Consider the following 19,674-nt stretch of genomic DNA (forward strand, 5'->3'; position numbering starts at 1 on the left):
GACCCCGTGCACTGCGGCGTGTCGCCTCCGCCGCTGGAACCCTTCCACGGGGAGCTGGACCTGTGTGGGGGGTTCCTTTTCCAGTGCTCCTTGTTTTTCAGTCGCACGCCTCACGCGTTCCCCACGGATACTGCTAAGATCTCCCACTTCGTGGGATTGTTACGGGGGCGTGCTCTAGCATGGGCTGAAGCCTACTTAAATTCTCACCCCATTCGTGATTGCGATTACGATGACTTCCTGGAGGAGTTCCAGGCTACGTTTTCCCCTCCGGTATCGGAGGACGATGCCGCGCAGAAGTTGCTGGGGCTCCGTCAGGGGCGGCGCAGTATTGCGGAGTACCTAGTTGAATTCCGTACTCGAGCGGTCGCCGTGGGTTGGCCCGATTCGGCTCTTCGTGGGGGTTTTTTACGGTCGTTAAATGACCAGATGAAGGACCAACTAGCTTTTCACGAGGAGACCAGATCCTTTGATGAATTGGCCTCCCTCTCCCGTAGGATTGACAGACGCTTGCGGGAGAGGGATGCCGAGCAGCGGTCTAAGCCTATGGGCTCCGTATTGCGCCCCGGGTTTCGCGTTTCTCCGCCCCCGCCCCCAGCTGCGTGTGCGCGCTCTCCGTCGCCGCCCCCGCCTGAACCCATGCAGATCGGACGCTCTCGGCTTTCTCCGGAGGAGAGGGAACGCCGATTTCGGGCTGGAGAATGTCTGTACTGTGGGAGGCCCGGTCACCGCATCGCTGTTTGCCCGGTCCGCCCAAACGACCCGGCCCACCGGTGAGCCCGGGGATACGGGTGGGCAGCACTCTAAGCACTACTAGACCCCGATTGTTACTGTCCGTTACTATCGTGACTTCTAATCAGACTTTTACATGCCCCGCGTTAGTGGACTCCGGGGCGGAACAGAACCTTATGGATGAGAAGCTGGCTAAGAGGCTAGCTGTGTCTCTTACTCCACTCGAACCGCCCATCCCTGCGTCTACATTAAACAACCAAGTGTTTGCATACATAACTCACCAAACCGCGCCTGTACGGTTAATCACATCAGGTAACCACCAAGAGCAGCTGTCCTTTTTCACTTTTCCTGCTCCTGACACCCCGCTTATCCTAGGCTACCCCTGGTTACAGAGACATAACCCACACATAGATTGGGCCGGAAAAAGTATCGCGAGCTGGAGTGTGTTTTGTCTGGCGAACTGCCTGAGGTCAGCCGTTCCCTCCGCCTCAACGGAACGGAGGCCCGCCCCGCCACCCGCGCCGGACCTCTCTTCCGTGCTCCCCGACTATCACGATCTCCAGCAGGTGTTCAGTAAAGATGAGGCGCTCTCACTCCTGCCTCACCGTCCATATGACTGTGCTATCGATCTGCTCCCGGGTGCATCGCTGCCCTCTAGCAGATTATACAACCTGTCTCGCCCCGAAAGAGAAACCATGGAGAATTACATCCAGGAGTCGCTAACTGCAGGACGTATTAGGCCGTCATCCTCTCCCGTGGCTGCGGGTTTTTTCTTCGTGGGAAAGAAAGACGGGACGCTCCGCCCGTGCATCGATTACAGGGGGCTGAATGACGTCACCGTCAAAAACAAATATCCCCTCCCACTCATTAGTTCTATTTTTAACTCACTCCAGGGAGCTACGGTCTTCACCAAACTAGATCTGCGGAACGCCTACCACCTGGTACGGATACGTGAAGGCGACGAGTGGAAGACCGCCTTCAATACCCCACTAGGGCATTTTGAATATCTCGTGATGCCGTTCGGGTTAACGAACGCCCCGGCGGTTTTTCAAGCCCTAGTCAACGACGTGTTACGGGATTTCCTGAACGTGTTTGTTTTTGTTTACCTGGATGATATTTTGATTTTCTCCAAGACGCTCGAGGACCATCGCATCCATGTGAGGAGCGTGCTACAACGGCTGCTCGAAAATAGACTATACGTAAAAGCGGAAAAGTGTGAGTTCCACGCCTCATCCATTTCCTTCTTGGGCTACATCCTCGCTGGTGGGCAGGTGAAGACCGACCCGGTGAAGATCAAAGCAATATTGGAATGGCCGGTTCCGGAGACACGAAAGAAGCTTCAGAGCTTCTTGGGGTTTGCGAATTTTTATCGCCGTTTCATTTGAAACTACAGCCAGGTGGCCGCGCCTCTCACCCAACTCACCTCACCCAAGGTGTCTTTCACATGGTCCCCTGAGGCCCACGCAGCCTTCGCTAAATTGAAGCGATTATTCACGTCCACACCCATTCTGACCCATCCTGACTCTTCTAAACAGTTTGTTGTTGAGGTCGACGCATCTGATGCGGGAGTCGGGGCGGTTCTTTCCCAGCGGTCTGGGCCCCTGAACAAACTCCGGCCGTGCGCCTTTTTCTCACGCCGACTCACCCCCGCGGAGAGGAATTACGACATCGGCGACAGGGAACTCCTAGCGGTAAAACTCGCATTGGAGGAATGGCGTCACTGGCTGGAGGGGACCGAACAGCCCTTCGTTATATGGACGGATCATAAAAATCTACTGTACCTTAGAACCGCCAAGAGGTTAAATCCCCGTCAAGCTCGCTGGTCCCTATTCTTCGCCCGCTTCAACTTCACACTCTCCTATCGTCCCGGGTCACGAAACATCAAACCCGATGCGCTCTCCCGTCTGTATTCCCCCGACAGCGAGGCGCCCCCCCCCGCCACCATCCTGCCTGCCTCCTGCGTGGTGGGTGCTCTCACCTGGGAGATTGAGGAGACCATTCGCCAAGCGCTCCCGGGGGACCCTGACCCAGGGACTGGACCGCCAGGACGGCGCTTCGTTCCCGCCACCGCCCGGGGAGCAGTCATCCACTGGATCCACACAGCACGATTCGCGTGCCACCCGGGCGTGAGCAGAACGGCGCGCCTCCTCAGCAGACACTTCTGGTGGAAATCGCTACTACGGGACGTGAGGGACTACGTGTCTGCCTGTGCCGTCTGCGCTCGTAATAAATCATCCACGAAACATCCCATGGGCCAGCTCCACCCACTCACTACTCCCCACCGGCCCTGGTCTCACATCTCGCTCGACTTTGTTACCGGTCTCCCCACCTCTTCTGGAAAATGTGTCATCCTCACCGTTGTGGATCGGTTTTCTAAGGCCGCCCACTTCGTCCCGCTAGCCAAGCTGCCCTCGGCTGCTGAGACTGCCCAAGCGTTAGTCACGGAAGTCTTCAGGCTCCACGGAATTCCCCTGGACATTGTCTCCGATCGCGGTCCCCAGTTCACCTCACAAGTGTGGAGGACCTTCTGCTCCATTCTCGGCGCCAAGGTCAGTTTGAGTTCCGGTTTCCACCCGCAATCCAATGGGCAAACTGAACGCCTTAATCAGGAGCTGGAGACTATGCTGAGGTGCGTAGCCAGTCAAAACCCCTCCTCCTGGGTTACTTACCTGCCCTGGGTGGAGTACGCCCACAATACTCACACCTCGTCCTCCACCTGCTTCTCTCCTTTCGAAGCGTCCCTCGGGTATCAGCCTCCGCTCTTCCCGGAAGAGGACCTGTCCCTCTCCGTCCCGTCGGCCCCTCATCACCTCCGGCACTGCCAACGTGTGTGGCGCTGCGCTCGCCGCGCCCTCCTGCGCGCAAAGGAACGACAGGCGCACTACGCCGATCGTCGCCGCGCCCCAGCCCCTGACTACCAGCCGGGACAGAAGGTTTGGTTGGCTGCTGGGAACATCCCGCTCCGGGGCACGTCCCGCAAACTGGCTCCCCGTTTCATCGGGCCGTACGAAGTGGACCGAGTCATCAACCCGGTGGCAGTCAGGCTCCGGCTTCCGGCCTCTCGGCGTGTGCATCCCACGTTCCATGTATCTCAACTTAAGCCGGTCCGCCTCAGCCCCCTGTGCCCTCCTTCCGAGCCCCCTCCTCCCGCCCGGCTCGTCGGCGGCCATCCGGCCTATGCGGTCCGGCGGATCCTGGATGCGCGCCGGCGCGGGCGCGGCTGGCAGTATCTTGTGGATTGGGAGGGGTACGGCCCCGAGGACCGCCTCTGGGTCCCGCGCTCCTTCATTCTGGACCCTCGTCTCATCTCTGCTTTCCGTGCTTCTCTCCGCGGGCGGGGTCCCGGCCGGTCGCCTGGGGGCGACCCTTGAGGGGGGGGTACTGTCATGGTCCGCGGCCCGGCGTCCGGGGTGCTGCTGGGATGTCCACGCCCACGAGCGTGGCTGCTAACCCCACACCTGCATCCCATCCCAGGCGATCACCAGGTGGACTATTTAATCCTGCCCTACCTGCTGCTCCACGCCAGTCCGTAGTCGCCTCTCAGCGATCACAACTCGGCGTGTTTTTGTTTTCGAGCCACCTGCCTGTCCACCTGTCCACCTGTCCGCCTGAGATTTGGTTCACATTCAGCTTCGCCGTCTCAACCCCTTTTGGAGCTCCACCCCCCTCTGGTTCACTCGGCCCGGCTATCACCGTGAGACGCACACTCCACCTTCCCTCGTATGCTGCCTTTTTTCCGCACCCCAGTAATCTGTCTCTCTTTTTGTTTTACAGCCTCTCACAGCCCCGCTCTCGGCGTTCCCTGTGCGGTCCCTCGGTTTCTTCTGGTTTCATACGTTGTTTTTCTGGCTACCCTCACGGGACACCTTTAGTTGCAATAAAAATTACTTTCTTTATTCGCTCCTACCCTAGTGTGTGTGTTCTGCTACTGGGTCCTGCCTGCGCTCGGAACTTCGGTTCATGACACACTGCTGTCAGACTCCATAATAAAGACTTTAACTGATCAAGCACACACATCCATACATATGCAATAATACTAAGTGCAATAATCCTTTCTGTCATCGTTGTATTTTACTCAGTTGTATATAGTATTTGTATTTGTATTCTATTTTTATCTTATTGTATATTTATTTTATTGTATTCTACTGTATATAGTATTTTATTCTATTCTGTACAGTTGTGTACTGTATTTATTCTTATTGTATTCTAATTTTTGCCTCATAACTTTTGCACTGTCCACTTCCTGCTGTGACAAAACAAATTTCCCACGTGTGGGACTAATAAAGGTTATCTTATCTTATCTTATCTTAAAAATGACCTGAAACACACCATAATTACCAGTTAACAAAGTAAACCTCAAATAGCTAAGCGGGCTAACCCAGACATTGATATGTGTCTACTTCAAATGCTTTAACTACGTCACATCCAGTTTTAGAAACATCAGTGAATCCAACGTTTGTGGGATTTTTTTGGAGGGTGAAGCTAAAATGGAAGAAACACAAAACTCCACACAGAAAGAAGTCATTAGTGACTCTTTTTTTTCTGTGAGGTAACAAACCAATACATGATTGTACTGCCTATCTTATCAGTTTCCCCAAGTAAGAGATGTGATATAATTTATTCATGGTTTAAAGGAAGATATTAGTGGTAAGACATTAAGACAGAATTTACAGTTTTCTGTAAACTGGTATGTGTTAACTCTCACATCCTGAAATGTGCAGGATGTACAGCCTAAAATAGGCTGTAAAGTAAACATGTGGGTGTTTGTAGGCAGCTGACAGAGACCTGTGAAAAATGCAGCCAGTATTAGGATGTCTGGTCTTTAATATTGCCACATTAGGTTATTATGGATTATTACAATACTGGCCTGTCTAAGTTAACAAAAAGGAGTTCATAATCAGCTTCCTTTTGTTTTAAGGGAAATGTAACCAGTTAATTTATATTTGCTTCTCTCCATTTGACTGCAACAGAATAAAGAGTCATTCTGTTTGCCATAAAATGATCTCCATAATCATATCTAAACACAACTATGTCTGGTCTGTCTTATTCTGCATATGTCTTATGCAGCCACTGTGGCTCAACGGCCTAAGTCACAGGAACTCAAACATCAGCAGAAAGTCTAAGTCAGAATGCATCACTCTGCATGACAGCAGTCATTAGAAGTCACTGAGCTCTTGTTGTATTTCACCTGAGTGAATCTGAACTGTAAAGTGCACATGAAAAATTACCTGTATGTTTTCATTTTTAGGACGCATGCATTAGCAAGCTTTTGCAGCCATATGTCACCAGAACTCTGAGGTCTTCTATTCAGTGCTGGTTATCCATCCTTAAGTCTAAAAACTAAAGGTGTCAGAGCCTTTGCAGATGTTGCCCTACACCTTGAAACTCTTTGCCCTCTGATCCATGATCTACAAGCTCAATCAACTACAAAAGTTCAAAAAGAGCTTATTTTTTTGAACTGGCATTCAGGTAGCATTCTTTTAAATGCCCTTTTATTTCTAACATCCTGGTGTCCTTTTACTCCTGGTCTTAGTTTGTTTTTTTGTTTTTTGGGGGGGCTCAGGTTTTCAGAAATCGGCAGTTACAAAATAACAACAATATAACAAATTCAGCACACACGTATATAATGCCTTTCAGTCAATGTCAAGGTTTGTGTCAACCTAATATTTGCATATTGCAAAAGAGGTCACACAGATCAAACTAAGGAGGAGACACCTGCGCCACATTCCTCATGAGGCCTTTATCATCGAGATGACGGAATGTACAAGTCTATCTGTGCTTCTGAGAAAGTAGGGGAAACATTTGACTGTGAGTAATTTTGATTGCTGTGCGCTGAATCTATAGATCTGATCAAATCTACTTGCGTTTTTGATGGATTTTGTTGGTGAGAGTCACTGTTCTCCATAAATCGTGGATTGATCAATGCTAGATGGCATGAAAAACAATAAAGTAATGAGAATGTTAACAACTATTTATTGTCTTAAAATACATAACAAAATAGTTGTGATGAATAAAAACAGCATTTTGCTTTTGTACAACTATGAAAATGTTTACAGACAAGCAAAACTAATTGTACAAAAATATTGGTAACATTGATACACAATAACAAAAAAGATAAAAACAATAAAGAACATAACATCCTCACGTCAGTGTGCAAACCGTTTATACAGATGGACATGTGCCCTTTAATAAGGCAGCAAATCCTGATAAATTATTTAAATAGCAAATTTCTACAAACACACGCGCGCACGCACACACACACACACACACACACACACACACAAAATCAGCGTCTCACAAACCACTAAGACAAACAGGACAATAATTTATCTGCTAAAAACCGCATTGGACATACGTGATAAAGCAAAATACAAAAAAAAAAAAAAGAAATATCCCACCTTCTTATAATTTTCACTGTAGTAAATCATGGGATTGGGAGCTCTGCTGTATTTGTAGCTATGTCATGTTATATTATTTACAGCTCATGCTACAGTAGCACTAAGATGTCAATCATTTCAAAGGAATACGAAGAAGTACTTATGTTTTTGTTTGATCAAATTATACAACAGCAATGAGGTAATAATTGTACATCAACGATCTCCTTTGTTTTTCATCTCTCTCTGAAGAAAAGGCACACGGATCAGATACACTTCATGCTAAATAGCCCTGTCTGAAGAGTAACGAATTCTGGAGATAAAAGACAACGACAATGTTATGCATCCTGTATCTAAGCGTACCTGATTTGGGGTCAATTTTCACTGTGATTGGAAGGATACTTTTACTTTTTCAAAGTACAAAAATTTTGTTTACTGCCTACACTGTAGGCAAAAATCAATAAATTAGATGTATTTACATTATTTCATAGCAAATTCCCCCAAAAGTTGAGGGGGCTAAATCTCTTCGATTTCTACAGTTAGGATCTGATATAGGGAGTATTTTGGAAGAAATTTTGACTATGTGGTTATAGACTCAAGCAACTTTTTGTAAAATATAATTATCTCCATCTAATCCTGAGAGTTGTTAAGACAACCAGATGACATCAAAAAAACCAACAATACCTGTATGTAAATGATAGTTAACATAAACCAGTGCTGTCTTGCATTGCATACTTCCATAAGGCAAGTGTGACAAAACGCTCACATATGGCATCATGAAGAGCACAAGTACCCAGATAGGATACTCAAAACAGTCAGAAGATCAATATGAAATGCTGTACATTTCTCACCCGCTAGCTATCTCCAATTCCAGCTAGCTAGCTAACAGTAGCAGGGTTTTTTTCTAGCTTACACCAAACAGTGCATGTTATGGATTTGTCTGGTGTTTAGGTATGTTAAATTGAACTGTAATCTTCACTGTTGAGTAATTCTGTATTAAAAGAATCACCAAAGGCTCAAGAAGTCGCAAATTTTTACAAAACATGTTAGCTAACTCATCAAAAGCAACTGTTTTTTTTATATTAGGAACATGTTTTAGCATGTTCAGTTTGAGACAACTTTGCCGGAATTCATGCATTACGTAAGTATGCAGTGTACATACTGTGCTACTTGGAACTCTGCTCTTGGAAGTATTCAAATTGAGACAAACACAGTTCATAGTTCTTCTACCCTAGAGATTTTAGGGTAGAAGATTTAAGAACTTTCTTGTTCCATTCATGGTTAGTCTTCCACATACATTCTGTACATGCATGCAAACATTTATCCACAGCATCATATTCCCCTTATTTCTAACTTGCTCCCCTCTCAACAGTTTTCTTAAATCATTAACAACAAAAATTCCTACAAAATGTCATCTTCATTTTTTGAGTCCTCATAAGTTGTATTTCCAGGATCTACATCCTGGTCAGACTGGTAAGGCAAAGGAAATATTCTTCTTTATTTCTTTGGGAAGTCCATCTAGAAAGTGAGGCAGAAAAGGCTGAAGAGGTGAGACAGAAAGAGAGAGAGAGAGACGTAAAGACTTGGAAGTGCATAGTTGTTTATGAGGAGCCATTCCTGTACAGAGATGAATGAGGTCTTTCAGAGAGCGGGTAAAGCAGGCAGAGCGGGGATAGAAAGGTGTTGGTGACCTACAGGCTTTGTTGGGTTTTTTTTCACCTCTCCCTGCTCTTATAGATGTTAAGGATGGTGGTGGAGAAGGGGCTCTCTGATCCTCAAATGGCATTCAGCTGGTTGGTTTTCTTTCCAAACCGGCTTCAAGTTACCCTGAGGCTAACCATATGCCCTTCGCCCAGTCTGAGTGAGCATGCCCAAAAATAAAGAGTTGCGGCAATAAATCGGTCCCTGGACTTTGCATAAGAATATAGAAGTTCATACTTTATACAAAAAGGTGCATTCCTCAGAGCTTCCTGCGCCGTACATTTATGCATCTGTCAAAAGGAAGAGACATAACATGAAGAGATTGCAGAGGGTTTGTTTAATGTCTTTAATTCTAGAGTCCATTTTAATAGAACAATGTCAACTTTAGTGGTTTTCAAATAAAACTTACCTCTGCATTCATACTTGAGGTCTGAGAAGTATACCATCTCTTGTGAAAAGACAAAAAGACCTAGCCTTCCACCTGCATACGTCTTGTCATAGATGCTACCAGAATCAGCCATGATCTTCTTACCCTCATACATGACAACTCTGTGGAAATCAAGGAAAAATTAGACATTTGAATGCCAAACTCATGAAGGGTAACTACCTACAGACTCAAAATTATTTTCTGCCCACCGAATGTGTCCTGTTCTCGGCCTATGGATCAGATGCCATCTGTAGGCAGTGAAGTCTTTCCATCCAACGTTCTTTGGGTCATGCCAGAGAGTGCGAACCTAAAGCGTGTGAAAAAAATAAATAAAAGACATGAGTTTTTCTATTTTATTTAGGTTTGATTATCAAAAATAAATGTTTCAATTGTCCATGAAAGAACAGAAGTCCAATGTACCTGTCCTGGGGTGTTGCCTGTGTGCCAGAGGGCATTTCTGAGGTGCTCTCCTGGGCCGGTGGTGGAATTAACCACTTTGATGGACAGGCCAGAGTAACCTTGTGCCTTAGTTGGCTTATGTGACCAGTAGGTCTGTGTGATTTGCTTCCACATCACCACATAGAACCTGGAACTGGACTGGTAGCCAAACACAAAGCCGGCATAGTCATCATCCCTGTCAGTGTTGATGAAGAAAGTCCCACTGAAGTCCACTGCATTGAACTCATGGTAGCCTGAACAAAAACAGGTTGAAAGGGTGTCACGACAAGAATTGAATAGAAAAAAGAAACTTTCCTATTAGTCTTTGCAAAGTTACACATTTGGTCCAGAGAAATCGTTGGTACTTACCAACAGCAATGCCAGGGTCACAGTTAACAGTTTGAACCAGCTCTTTGCCCTGGTGGCGGACGACCCAGTTAGGATCAATCTGGGAGGTGCCTTTTGGATCCAAAGGAACCATCTGGAACTTGCGGAAGTCTGTCTCACTGATGTCAAAGTTCTCGGGACACACGTCATAGATGTCAGGCACATTGTCCTGATCAAAGTCATCTTTGCAAGCATCTCCACGGCCATCACCTGAAAAATACATAATCCAAATTATTTAATAATAATAATAATAATACCCAGGGTGTATAGATATATGTGTTCCAGCATAAAACTGCTTAGATGTATCCATGTCCAACTTTGCTCACCATCAGAGTCCAGCTGATCAGGATTGAACGCCAGCCTGCAGTTGTCTTTTTCATCAGGGATGCCATCATTGTCGTCATCATGGTCACAGGCGTCACCTTTGCCGTCCTTGTCATGGTCAGCCTGATTGGCGTTGGGAATATACGGGCAGTTGTCCAGGTTGTTCTGGTGTCCATCCTCATCAATGTCCTGGTTGCTGTCGCACTTGTCTCCCACGCGGTCATCATCTGAATCCAACTGCAAAATTAGAGTGTTTAAACATCCTAGTTAGATCTGGTTTATGGGGAAAATTGAGTATTAGCTTACTTGTACTCTATACACCACCAAATAACAGCTGCATTCATGTCTGAACATGTCTCTTTTGGCCTTTAATTGTGCGCTTCACTCTTTAAAAAGCACATCAGTTTAGACTTCCCCTCCTTCCCTTATTCTTCTCCTAATTCCTGTTGTTTAACACATTCCTCTTTCTCAGTGTAGCCCTAGCCCCCCACCACGCCTTACTGAACTAATGTGCCCTTCAGCTGCATACAGGATTTACTCCACCTTTTACATGCCATGATAATGCTTCAGCAACTACTGAAGCCTGCTTTGACTGAAAGGGAGATATAAAAGAGAGCCCGGGAGATGAATGTGGATTATTGTTGCCGGGTAAGACTGAAGCAAATGGGTAACAGCAATGCGTGTGTTTGCTTTTACACACCTGATCAGGATTATGTTCTAGTGGGCAGTTATCACACATGTCTCCCACTCCATCCAGATCTGTGTCTCTCTGGTCAACATTGTACACATAGGGACAGTTGTCCTTCTCATTCAGTATGCCTGGCATAAACGGAAATAAATTAGATGAAAAGGCAGCACAAAAGCAGAAAATATAAAAGTATTGTCTAAGAGTTATGCTGATTATTTTTTGTTTGCAGGTCTCACCATCTCCATCAATGTCCACTGCGCAGGCATCTCCCTCTCCATTGCTGTCGGTGTCTGTCTGGTCTGGGTTGCTATTGTAGGGGCAGTTGTCGCAGCCGTCACCCACATCATCACGGTCATAGTCATACTGCCTGGGATTGTACACAAAAGGACAGTTGTCCTGTTTGAAAAAGAGAAAAACGCAGTGTTAGAGAAAGAGTCAATGACAGTTTTTAAGGTGCTGCGGTTGTAATTTCCAACTCCCTCCCTGCCCATTTACAGGGAGGGGGTGATGCAGGATGAAAAGCAGCTTTATTTGTAGGCTCTCTCCTGCATCAAATGTTGGGATTAGCAGCACACAGCGCAGCTCCTTCAGAACCTCAGCATTGGAATTTGAGGTTTTGGCTCAGCCTTGGGAGAAACATTTGTTTTTCTTTTGAGCGCCACCCTCCTCTACCCTACCCCCATCTCCACCTGTCCTCTTATTAGACAACGTGATGAATGCAAAAAGATGTGCACAGGCACCGTTTCACACTTATTCCTTGTACAATCTTATTTCCTGTCTGGAAATGTTTACTTACCCTATCATCAGGAATACCATCATTGTCATCATCATTGTCACAAGCATCTCCAATGCCATCCTTATCATAATCTTCTTGCCCTGAGTTCGGGAGGTTGGGACAGTTGTCCTGAATGAACAACAACAGAGTCAGTCTCAGCCATTATAAGCAATATTTAGATATTTTCACTTTAACTCTGCAAAAACATTGACATTTCTTTGCAGCTGCTTTGCTACTACGTACTTTTTTGCAGTGGTAGGTGGCGTTTTCAACACACACCAAATCTGAATTGGGCCACCCATCCAGATCTGTGTCCTCTCCACAGATATGGCCATTGCCAGCATAACCAGGTTTGCACTCACATCGAAACATGGGGTCAGCAAAGTGTCCAAGATAGTTACAGCGGGCATTTTTGTTACAGTCATGGCTTCCATCGAGGCAGGGATTACGGGGTGAGCACACCTGTAGATTGAAGATGAGATGAATATCAGTGGTGAGACAAGCTCTGCATAGTTTAAATTCATGACATTCTCTCCTTAGAAAGGCACATATTCATCACAACACATTAGTATGACCTCTCCCTGTTATCAGTATTTGTTTAATAAAAGTTGTCTCTCTTGCTCTGTTTTTGGCTTCAAACAGGAATCTGCTTGCCTGCTTATTAGCGGCGGCCTGGTCCACACCATGGCCAAACGGCTGGGGTCCTGAGTAACGAGTTGGGCAGGGCAAACAGTTGTAGCCTGGAACGGTGTTCTCGCAGCGGTGCACCCCATTAAACTCAAAGCACGCATCAGGAACCTCTTTGCACTGTTTTCAGGATAAAAAAAGAATCACAGTTATGGTTACGATGTTGCCTGAATTCTAATATATGACTGTAGCTGCTTTAATCATTGAACAACAGCTAAAGACGTTTTACCTCATCAATATCTTTACACTTGATCCCATTGCCAGTGTATCCTGCTGGGCACTTCCCACACTTCCAGGAACCATCGGGAAAACTTGTGCACTTGGCACCAGCAAAGCAAGGGTTGGACAGACATCCATCTGAACACAGCAATGCAGTCATCAAAATCCTTCATATGTAACCTGCTTTTAATCTTAGTAATCCTAATCTTCCAGTTATGATCTCATTGAGATGGTACACTTACGTATATTTAAAAAAAAAACTTCAATAAATAAAACCTACATTGAAGTGGATGCCAACAATAATGCTGTAAAGACTAAATTTTAAAAACATGAATAATAAAAAATACCAAATACATGGAATATGTGGAACTCCTTTAAATGATAAAATGCCTCACCGATTGGGCAGGGGGTCTTGTTGCACCTCTGGATGTCCTTGGCTTCACCGACGCACTCTTTACCGCCGTACTGTGGTGCAGGATTATTGCACAGGCGTTTCCGAGTCTGTTGACCACCTCCGCAGGTGAGACTGCATGAATCCCAGGGAGACCAGGGACCCCAGTTGCCATTGACTGATGAAGACATGAAGAAAGCATGATCAACGTCTTCTCTTGCTTTACACAGTAGCAAAATCCAACTGTAGTATGAAGAAACTTACTGGGACACGGGGACTTTGTACACGTTTCAGTTTGCCGGCCTTCTCCAACACAGTCCTTGCCTCCTAGCTGAGGAGTTGGGGAGTTGCAGAGGCGGATTCGGGTGATGACACCAGCACCACAGGTGACCGAGCATGATGACCATGGTGACCAGTGGCTCCAGCTGCCGTCCTGCTTGACTAAAGGCCACAAGACAAGGTCAGAGATCAGTTATCAAGAGCCAAAAAGTTGAACCACAGTGACATCAAATCATAAAAAAGTCACACATATTTTCTGTCTGTTCTTGTTGTTGGTTAAGTTAACTCACAGCGCTTGTCACACTCCTGGAGGTAACAGTCTCGGGTTTGCACAGAGGTGCCCTCACAGTTGTTATTGATACGGTCGCAAGAGCGCCCACGCTGCTGGATGCCACGCCCACATGACACGGAACAATGGGTCCATTCAGACCACGGCGACCAGCCGTCCTCTGCATAGTCGCTCGCTGAGCAGGAGGGAGAGGGAGAGAATATGAGAAGGAGGCGAAGAGGGAGACAATAAAAGAGCTATTGCAGCGAAGCAGCACCCCCTCGCAAACAGCCCCTAACCTTAAATGAGGAGGGGAAGCTCTAAAAGCAGTGGACTAATGGTCTGGATTTAACTGGGAGACACAGCTGTTGTGAGCATACGTAGAGGACTAACTGGAGAAATAGAAAGGCCTCCTGTCCTCAGGATGGACAGGGATGCCCCACTGGCTTATGTTTTCCAAAGAGGAAACAGCTTTTGAAAACATGACCCTGGGTCTGTAATGACTTCAGCAAGTGGCTGAGGCCGGGATGAATGCGGCTCCCAATGTTTACTTTTAGGGAAGCATCGCAGCCAAGTCTGCCAAGGTATGAAGAACATGCCACCTCCCCTCATGTAAAAGATGGCTTCACTAAACAGAAAACCAATTTTCCATTCCCCTTTAACCAATTTGGCAAATTGCAGCCATTTCAACTTAAAGATTCAAAGATGTTTTAGAGCACAAAGCGCCAATGTTCCAAACACATAAGCACCCTTTCATACTAATGCAGTTAAATCATCTTTAAAACTAGCATTTTTTCTAATGAAGAGAAAGCTTTACATCAATACATCAAGGGAAATATTTGTGGTTTTTTGTTTTATATGGCAAATAAAATAGAAACAGCTCGCTCAGGGAATGGTACAGTGTTAGCTGAAATGTCATACACTTTACACTATGTGGACCATTAATGTAACATTTATAGTGCAGGTTTGCATACCTATAATTATTTTAATTACAGTGTGTCTTTGTATAGCTATGCAGGTCATAATAAAATGTGTTGGAGATCGTAGATTAGAAATGCTTACGTGTTCCACAGCGTGGGCAGCACTCTCCATCGGGAACAGTAGCATTAGCACAGGGGATCAGGGGGCAGGAGATCTTGCGACACACAGTAGCAGAGTTCTGCAAAAGCACAGAGATCAAATTCATTTTTAAATATTTGGATATCACTCAAGTTTTGCTGCAATTTTCCTCCAAACTCAGTCCAGGCACTCAGTCAAGTCCCAGTGCTTGAATGGAATTTGAAACACTGGACCCTTCACAACGGCGTCACTAATGTGGAGTTTGTGGGGTTGTTTAAATCCATTTAAATTAGTGCATGTTTGAAGATATGTTTTTAATCGAGGCCTCGCCCATGTACGTGCAACCATCTCATTAAATTCTCTATTGGTCATGTGAGTTTAATCATGGAAGAATGAGTGAGAAGCAAGAGTTCTGGCTGAGAACGGGGACCCCTGCAGCCAACACCTGCCGACTAGGTCAGGGGAGGGTGGGAAAGAGGCCAAAGTCCTAATAATGGATATGGGTTTCAGCATGGAGCCGGACTGGGCACAGAGCCCCGAACAAGTAAAGCCAGCCTGCCAGCACAACCTGTGAGGGTTCACTATGAATGACTCAGGCATAAGAACTGCCTTTTGACTATGCATGCTAATGTTCTCCCTCCAGGAACTGATCACTGACAGGGAAAAAAGCGGAACCTGGAAGAAGTAGTCTATCTGCACAGGGAGAAATAAGCAAATGAACCCACTGGTGAAATGCAGGAAGATTTCCTCCCAAGTATTTTACATCTACATCCTCTTGTCCACTTGTCAAAGCCAAGGTCTTGTTCTTAATTATGGGCAACGGATCACTTAAGTCCCTCAAGCCCCTCAAGGCCACAGTCAAGTTGAACTTCTGACAGCAGACCTGTCATTACAACAATAAAGACTGTTGGCCTCCTGCCCAGTCGCCACACTACTTACTAATTACTGACCAGATCAGTTGTGTTGTGGTTAAGTGTGTCTGCCCATTGTGGGCTGTCATCACAGTGTGCGTGCTTGTGTGTGTGTACATGTAAAGAGAAGTCAGAGCATTGAGTAAGTCCTCCTCACACGTGTGTTTAAGTACACTGGTGGGAGTGCTGTGGAGATCTCACCTGACAAGTGCACTCGGTGCAGTCATCCACGGTCCACTCGTCTCTGTTCTTGCGAACGATGCCATTGTGGATACAGACACCACTGTGAATTCCAATGTGGGATTTAATAAGCTTGTTTTCATCCGTCTGAGGAAAAGAGAAACAAGAAAAATAGACTTATGATAATGAGTTGTTAGCTTGGTTGTTAAAAGAGAAAAAATGTGAAGCCCCTTTTAAAATTCACAAAGTAACAGAGATACAATTCTGAAGAAATGCAGGAGGTAAGCAAATTCAGCGTCAGCACAGAGGAAAGAATTATATGATGTACAGAGTAATAAACAGTAAAACTACACAGTAAAAACCATTTGCAGTTTTTCTGATACTGATTTGCTGAAATTACAGATGATTTTCTGTCAGATGCCTTCTGCAGTTTCATTCACAGTGCAGAGCTTTACAAATATTTAAGAGCTCAGTATCTCCTTTGATTAAAATACAGACAACTGTACACACATCTGACGTACACACAGGCAAACAGATAACCAGCAAAGAGGCAGACGTCACTTAGGTTCTTCTACACTGTCTTCTGGGTTTGCTCCTTACCAGCTTGCGGAGTTCAGTGGACAGCTCCTTGACCACCACACCAAGACCCTTCAGCTCTTTAAACATACTGAGCAGGTCCTCACAGGAGAAGCCACACACCATCTGCAGGTCTTCACCAGAATACACAACAGTGAGAAAAACATACTTAATTTTTATTTCAGATTAAAATTATTTAATTCTCATATAGTTTAGAAAAGTTTGCAGACTGAGTGCATCAGATGCAGCAATGCCTACCTTTAGTCTTATGGCCACTGTACTCAGTTCTGATGGCCGAGGAGCCATTGAGGTTCCTCAGGACCATGGTGTCAGTCATGGCTGAAAGAAAAATACTGCTGTGAATCAGTATACTATTTCAATGGTAATATATTAATTAATAAGGTCGAGCATAATGCCCCGCAGCAGTAAATTATGCAAAAAAGTAATTAGTTCATTCTGCATAGGCTGGAGAACATACTGTGAGACCACAGAGCTCTGAGATATTTGTAAACTGGCATTCCTTTTTGGCATCTCGTAAACAGCTTCTCGGGCAGTGTTTGGTACAGAAATCAGCAGACAAACGGAGTACACGCAGATTTCTTTGATAAGGAATTGCTCGCACTTGAGAGTGCATGGAGCAGATGAGTGATTGGTAAACACTTTGAGTACTCACCGCTTTGGCATCCTTTGTTGCGCAGAATAGCTTCCACAGTCGTTCCAAACACAAACCGCACGTTTTGTAGGACCCCCTGCAAGTATGAGTGTGCAGTTTAAGCACCGGTACACAATTCGAAAAGTTCATCACACTCAAAGTATTTAAAAAGAAATTCCTTCCTGACATATGCTGCTCCATTCTCTCAGCTCTCACCGTGAACTTGTCCTTCACGGCTCCCTTGCCAACCCTGAGCTGCGCGCTGGCCGGAGTCTCCTGCGTCAGGATGCTCTGAATTGGCGCATCCAGTTCGGCGGTGTTCACCTCATCGCATCCCACGTACAGCTTTGCCCAGTCCTCCTGCACGAACAGCGTGATATTTTTCCACTGACCCGTAGCCAGACCCACATCTTCGATGGAAACCACCTGCTGCTTGTTCTCGGTGGAGAAAACAATGTCCAAGGTGTTCGCTTTGCCGTTTGAGACGACCTCAAACACGGGTCCGGATCCATCCTTCTTCTCCACAGTCAGGAGGCTTCCCCTGGTGCGTCTGAACTGCTTAAAGTTGAGCAGTAGGAGGAAACCCCGCTCGGCATGGATGGAATCGATCAGGTCCCTAAACGAGTTCTCGGGGACCGGGGGGATCAGGTCCGGGTTGAGGATCTTGTAGGCGGGGCTGTACGGGTCGTCTCCTTTCACCAGGGTCACCCCGTGGTTCTTGCTGGGGACTTTGACGAGCTCAAACAAGTCATACACGCTATTGTCGTCTCGACTCTCTGCGGGTGAATAACAATAAGGAGTCAGCCTTTGTGAGGCGCTGGATTTCTATTGTTTTCACTTTTAGAGTACTGCAAAACGTTTTTAAAGCCATACCAGCTCCTTTATATTCTTTTTTTTAACCTCCTAGGACCTGGCGTCCACATATGTGGACATCACATTTTGGGTTATTTAGACCAAAATATTAAATTTTGCTCTACAAGGGCCTGATATCCACTTACGAAGACATTATACTGCTACTGTTCTATCGAAAATTTAAACGAATATCCTCATAAGTGGCTCTCATGTTTCTTAGAAACAAAAATCAGGTAAAACAAAAAATCTGGTAATTCTTTGTTTTTACATTGTTTGGGTACCAATATGCCCAAATATCAAAGAGAAATCAAAATTGCATGCCATGGAAGAGTTCGGGTCTTAGGAGGTTAAATTAAAAACAAACACAAAAAACAAACACAAGCTTTCTTTCCCCTTATCTTCCACAAGAATCATACTGACAAGTTTTAACCAGTTCAAACTGAGACAAACTCACCTGCGACTCTCGCAGCCTCGCAGGTCCAAAGCATCAATAACAAAAATATCCCCGGCAGCTTCATGGTGATCTGCGGTCTGTGACAAATAACCACAAAAACACAGCAGTTCCATTTTAATTTAAAGCATTAATGATATTGTCAGAAAGAGTCAGCCTGCAGCAGGTATACACCTAAAATACAGGTGCCCAAAGAGCGATGGCTGACGCTGCTGCAAAAACACTCAGAATATTTACCACTTACCTGCTTAAAGCAGCAGGTCCAAAGTAATAAAATCCGGAAAAATCTGGAGAAATCCAACAATTAATCCCCAAGCATGAATTTGTGACGAGTTGTTTTTATGTATACATATATTTATAAAGTTCCACTGCGAAAAGAAGGAAAATAATGACAAAAAGAAATTATTGTATTTTAGTTTTTGTTATATAGAAATTTCTCCCTCCGGTGTCAGCCGCTAAAATACAGCTTTTTAAGCCGAAGGGGGGACAAAGTGCTATTTAAATAGTTTGATGCCATTCCTAAGAAGTAGCCTCGTCCAATCACGGTGAGGGGAGAAAAAGGGACGACCTTATCCTCTTAGGAGAGAGAGAGAGAGAGAGAGAGAGAGCGCATTTTCCACTGCGGGACCAACTTCACTGCGTTGCCTTCAGAGTCTTAATAGTCCAGTGTTTCATCTCAGCGTCCATCCATCAGCCCTCACAGGCACAGCTACAGCGACGTGACACATTTATAGCGACGTGTTTCTAACATTCACAGTAGAAAAAACAAGTCTGTTTTCAGACTTACTTCTGCTTTGAACTTTTTATATAAACTTGTTATATTTCTCATACTAATACTGTGGTGTATTAACTTTAAAAAATACTATAAAAATTACACAATGAACCACTTTTTTTTTTTAACCTCTGCTTAAACAGATGAAAGCTAGATATCAGAGTATATTTGGTGTGACTTGAGCTTCACAGATTATGAGCCTCAGTTTGCTGCAGTTCCGGATCTATCCGCTAGGAGCCGACGTATTCACTCCAGAGATGCCCGAGGCATTTCAAGGTGTTGCTGCAGCACACCTGAACTGACACATTGTTTTCATTGCCATTCAGTTCAGAAGAACTATGTAATAAGGTATTATATAATTTATTTAGCATATTTGGGCATTTTTTAGTGCACCAAGCATCAGGTCTAGGCTTGATTGATTGAGGCTCAACCAAACAGAAGTGTGGGAAGTGGGAGTGACATATAGAAAACATATAAACCAGTATGAAATGATGCAATTTCTTTAAAGTAACTCTTCCCCGCCAGACCACGCAC

The 19,674-nt window shown here is 45.5% G+C and overlaps 1 protein-coding gene across 1 annotated transcript; it reads right to left on the bottom strand.

Moving 5' to 3' along the window:
• Positions 1 to 6,719: 6,719 nt before the first annotated feature.
• Positions 6,720 to 18,850, bottom strand: thbs1b (thrombospondin 1b). Its single transcript, XM_085383245.1, has 23 exons — positions 18,613 to 18,850; positions 18,372 to 18,448; positions 17,282 to 17,841; positions 17,087 to 17,162; positions 16,672 to 16,752; positions 16,438 to 16,547; positions 15,859 to 15,984; positions 14,750 to 14,846; positions 13,710 to 13,883; positions 13,405 to 13,581; positions 13,145 to 13,318; positions 12,760 to 12,887; positions 12,498 to 12,650; positions 12,087 to 12,305; positions 11,865 to 11,972; positions 11,305 to 11,464; positions 11,081 to 11,199; positions 10,383 to 10,617; positions 10,039 to 10,266; positions 9,652 to 9,923; positions 9,441 to 9,538; positions 9,214 to 9,353; positions 6,720 to 9,094 (listed from the first exon to the last, which is right to left on the bottom strand). Exons 2-23 carry the CDS (start codon positions 18,433 to 18,435, stop codon positions 9,087 to 9,089), a joined length of 3,507 nt encoding a protein of 1,168 aa, XP_085239371.1. The 5' UTR covers positions 18,436 to 18,448; positions 18,613 to 18,850; the 3' UTR covers positions 6,720 to 9,086.
• Positions 18,851 to 19,674: the final 824 nt, after the last annotated feature.

The sequence above is a fragment of the Rhamphochromis longiceps genome, linkage group LG15, assembly GCF_057381845.1.
Source record: "Rhamphochromis longiceps isolate RC_006_pf linkage group LG15, R_longiceps_female_GT1.1, whole genome shotgun sequence".
NCBI lineage: Eukaryota > Metazoa > Chordata > Actinopteri > Cichliformes > Cichlidae > Rhamphochromis > Rhamphochromis longiceps.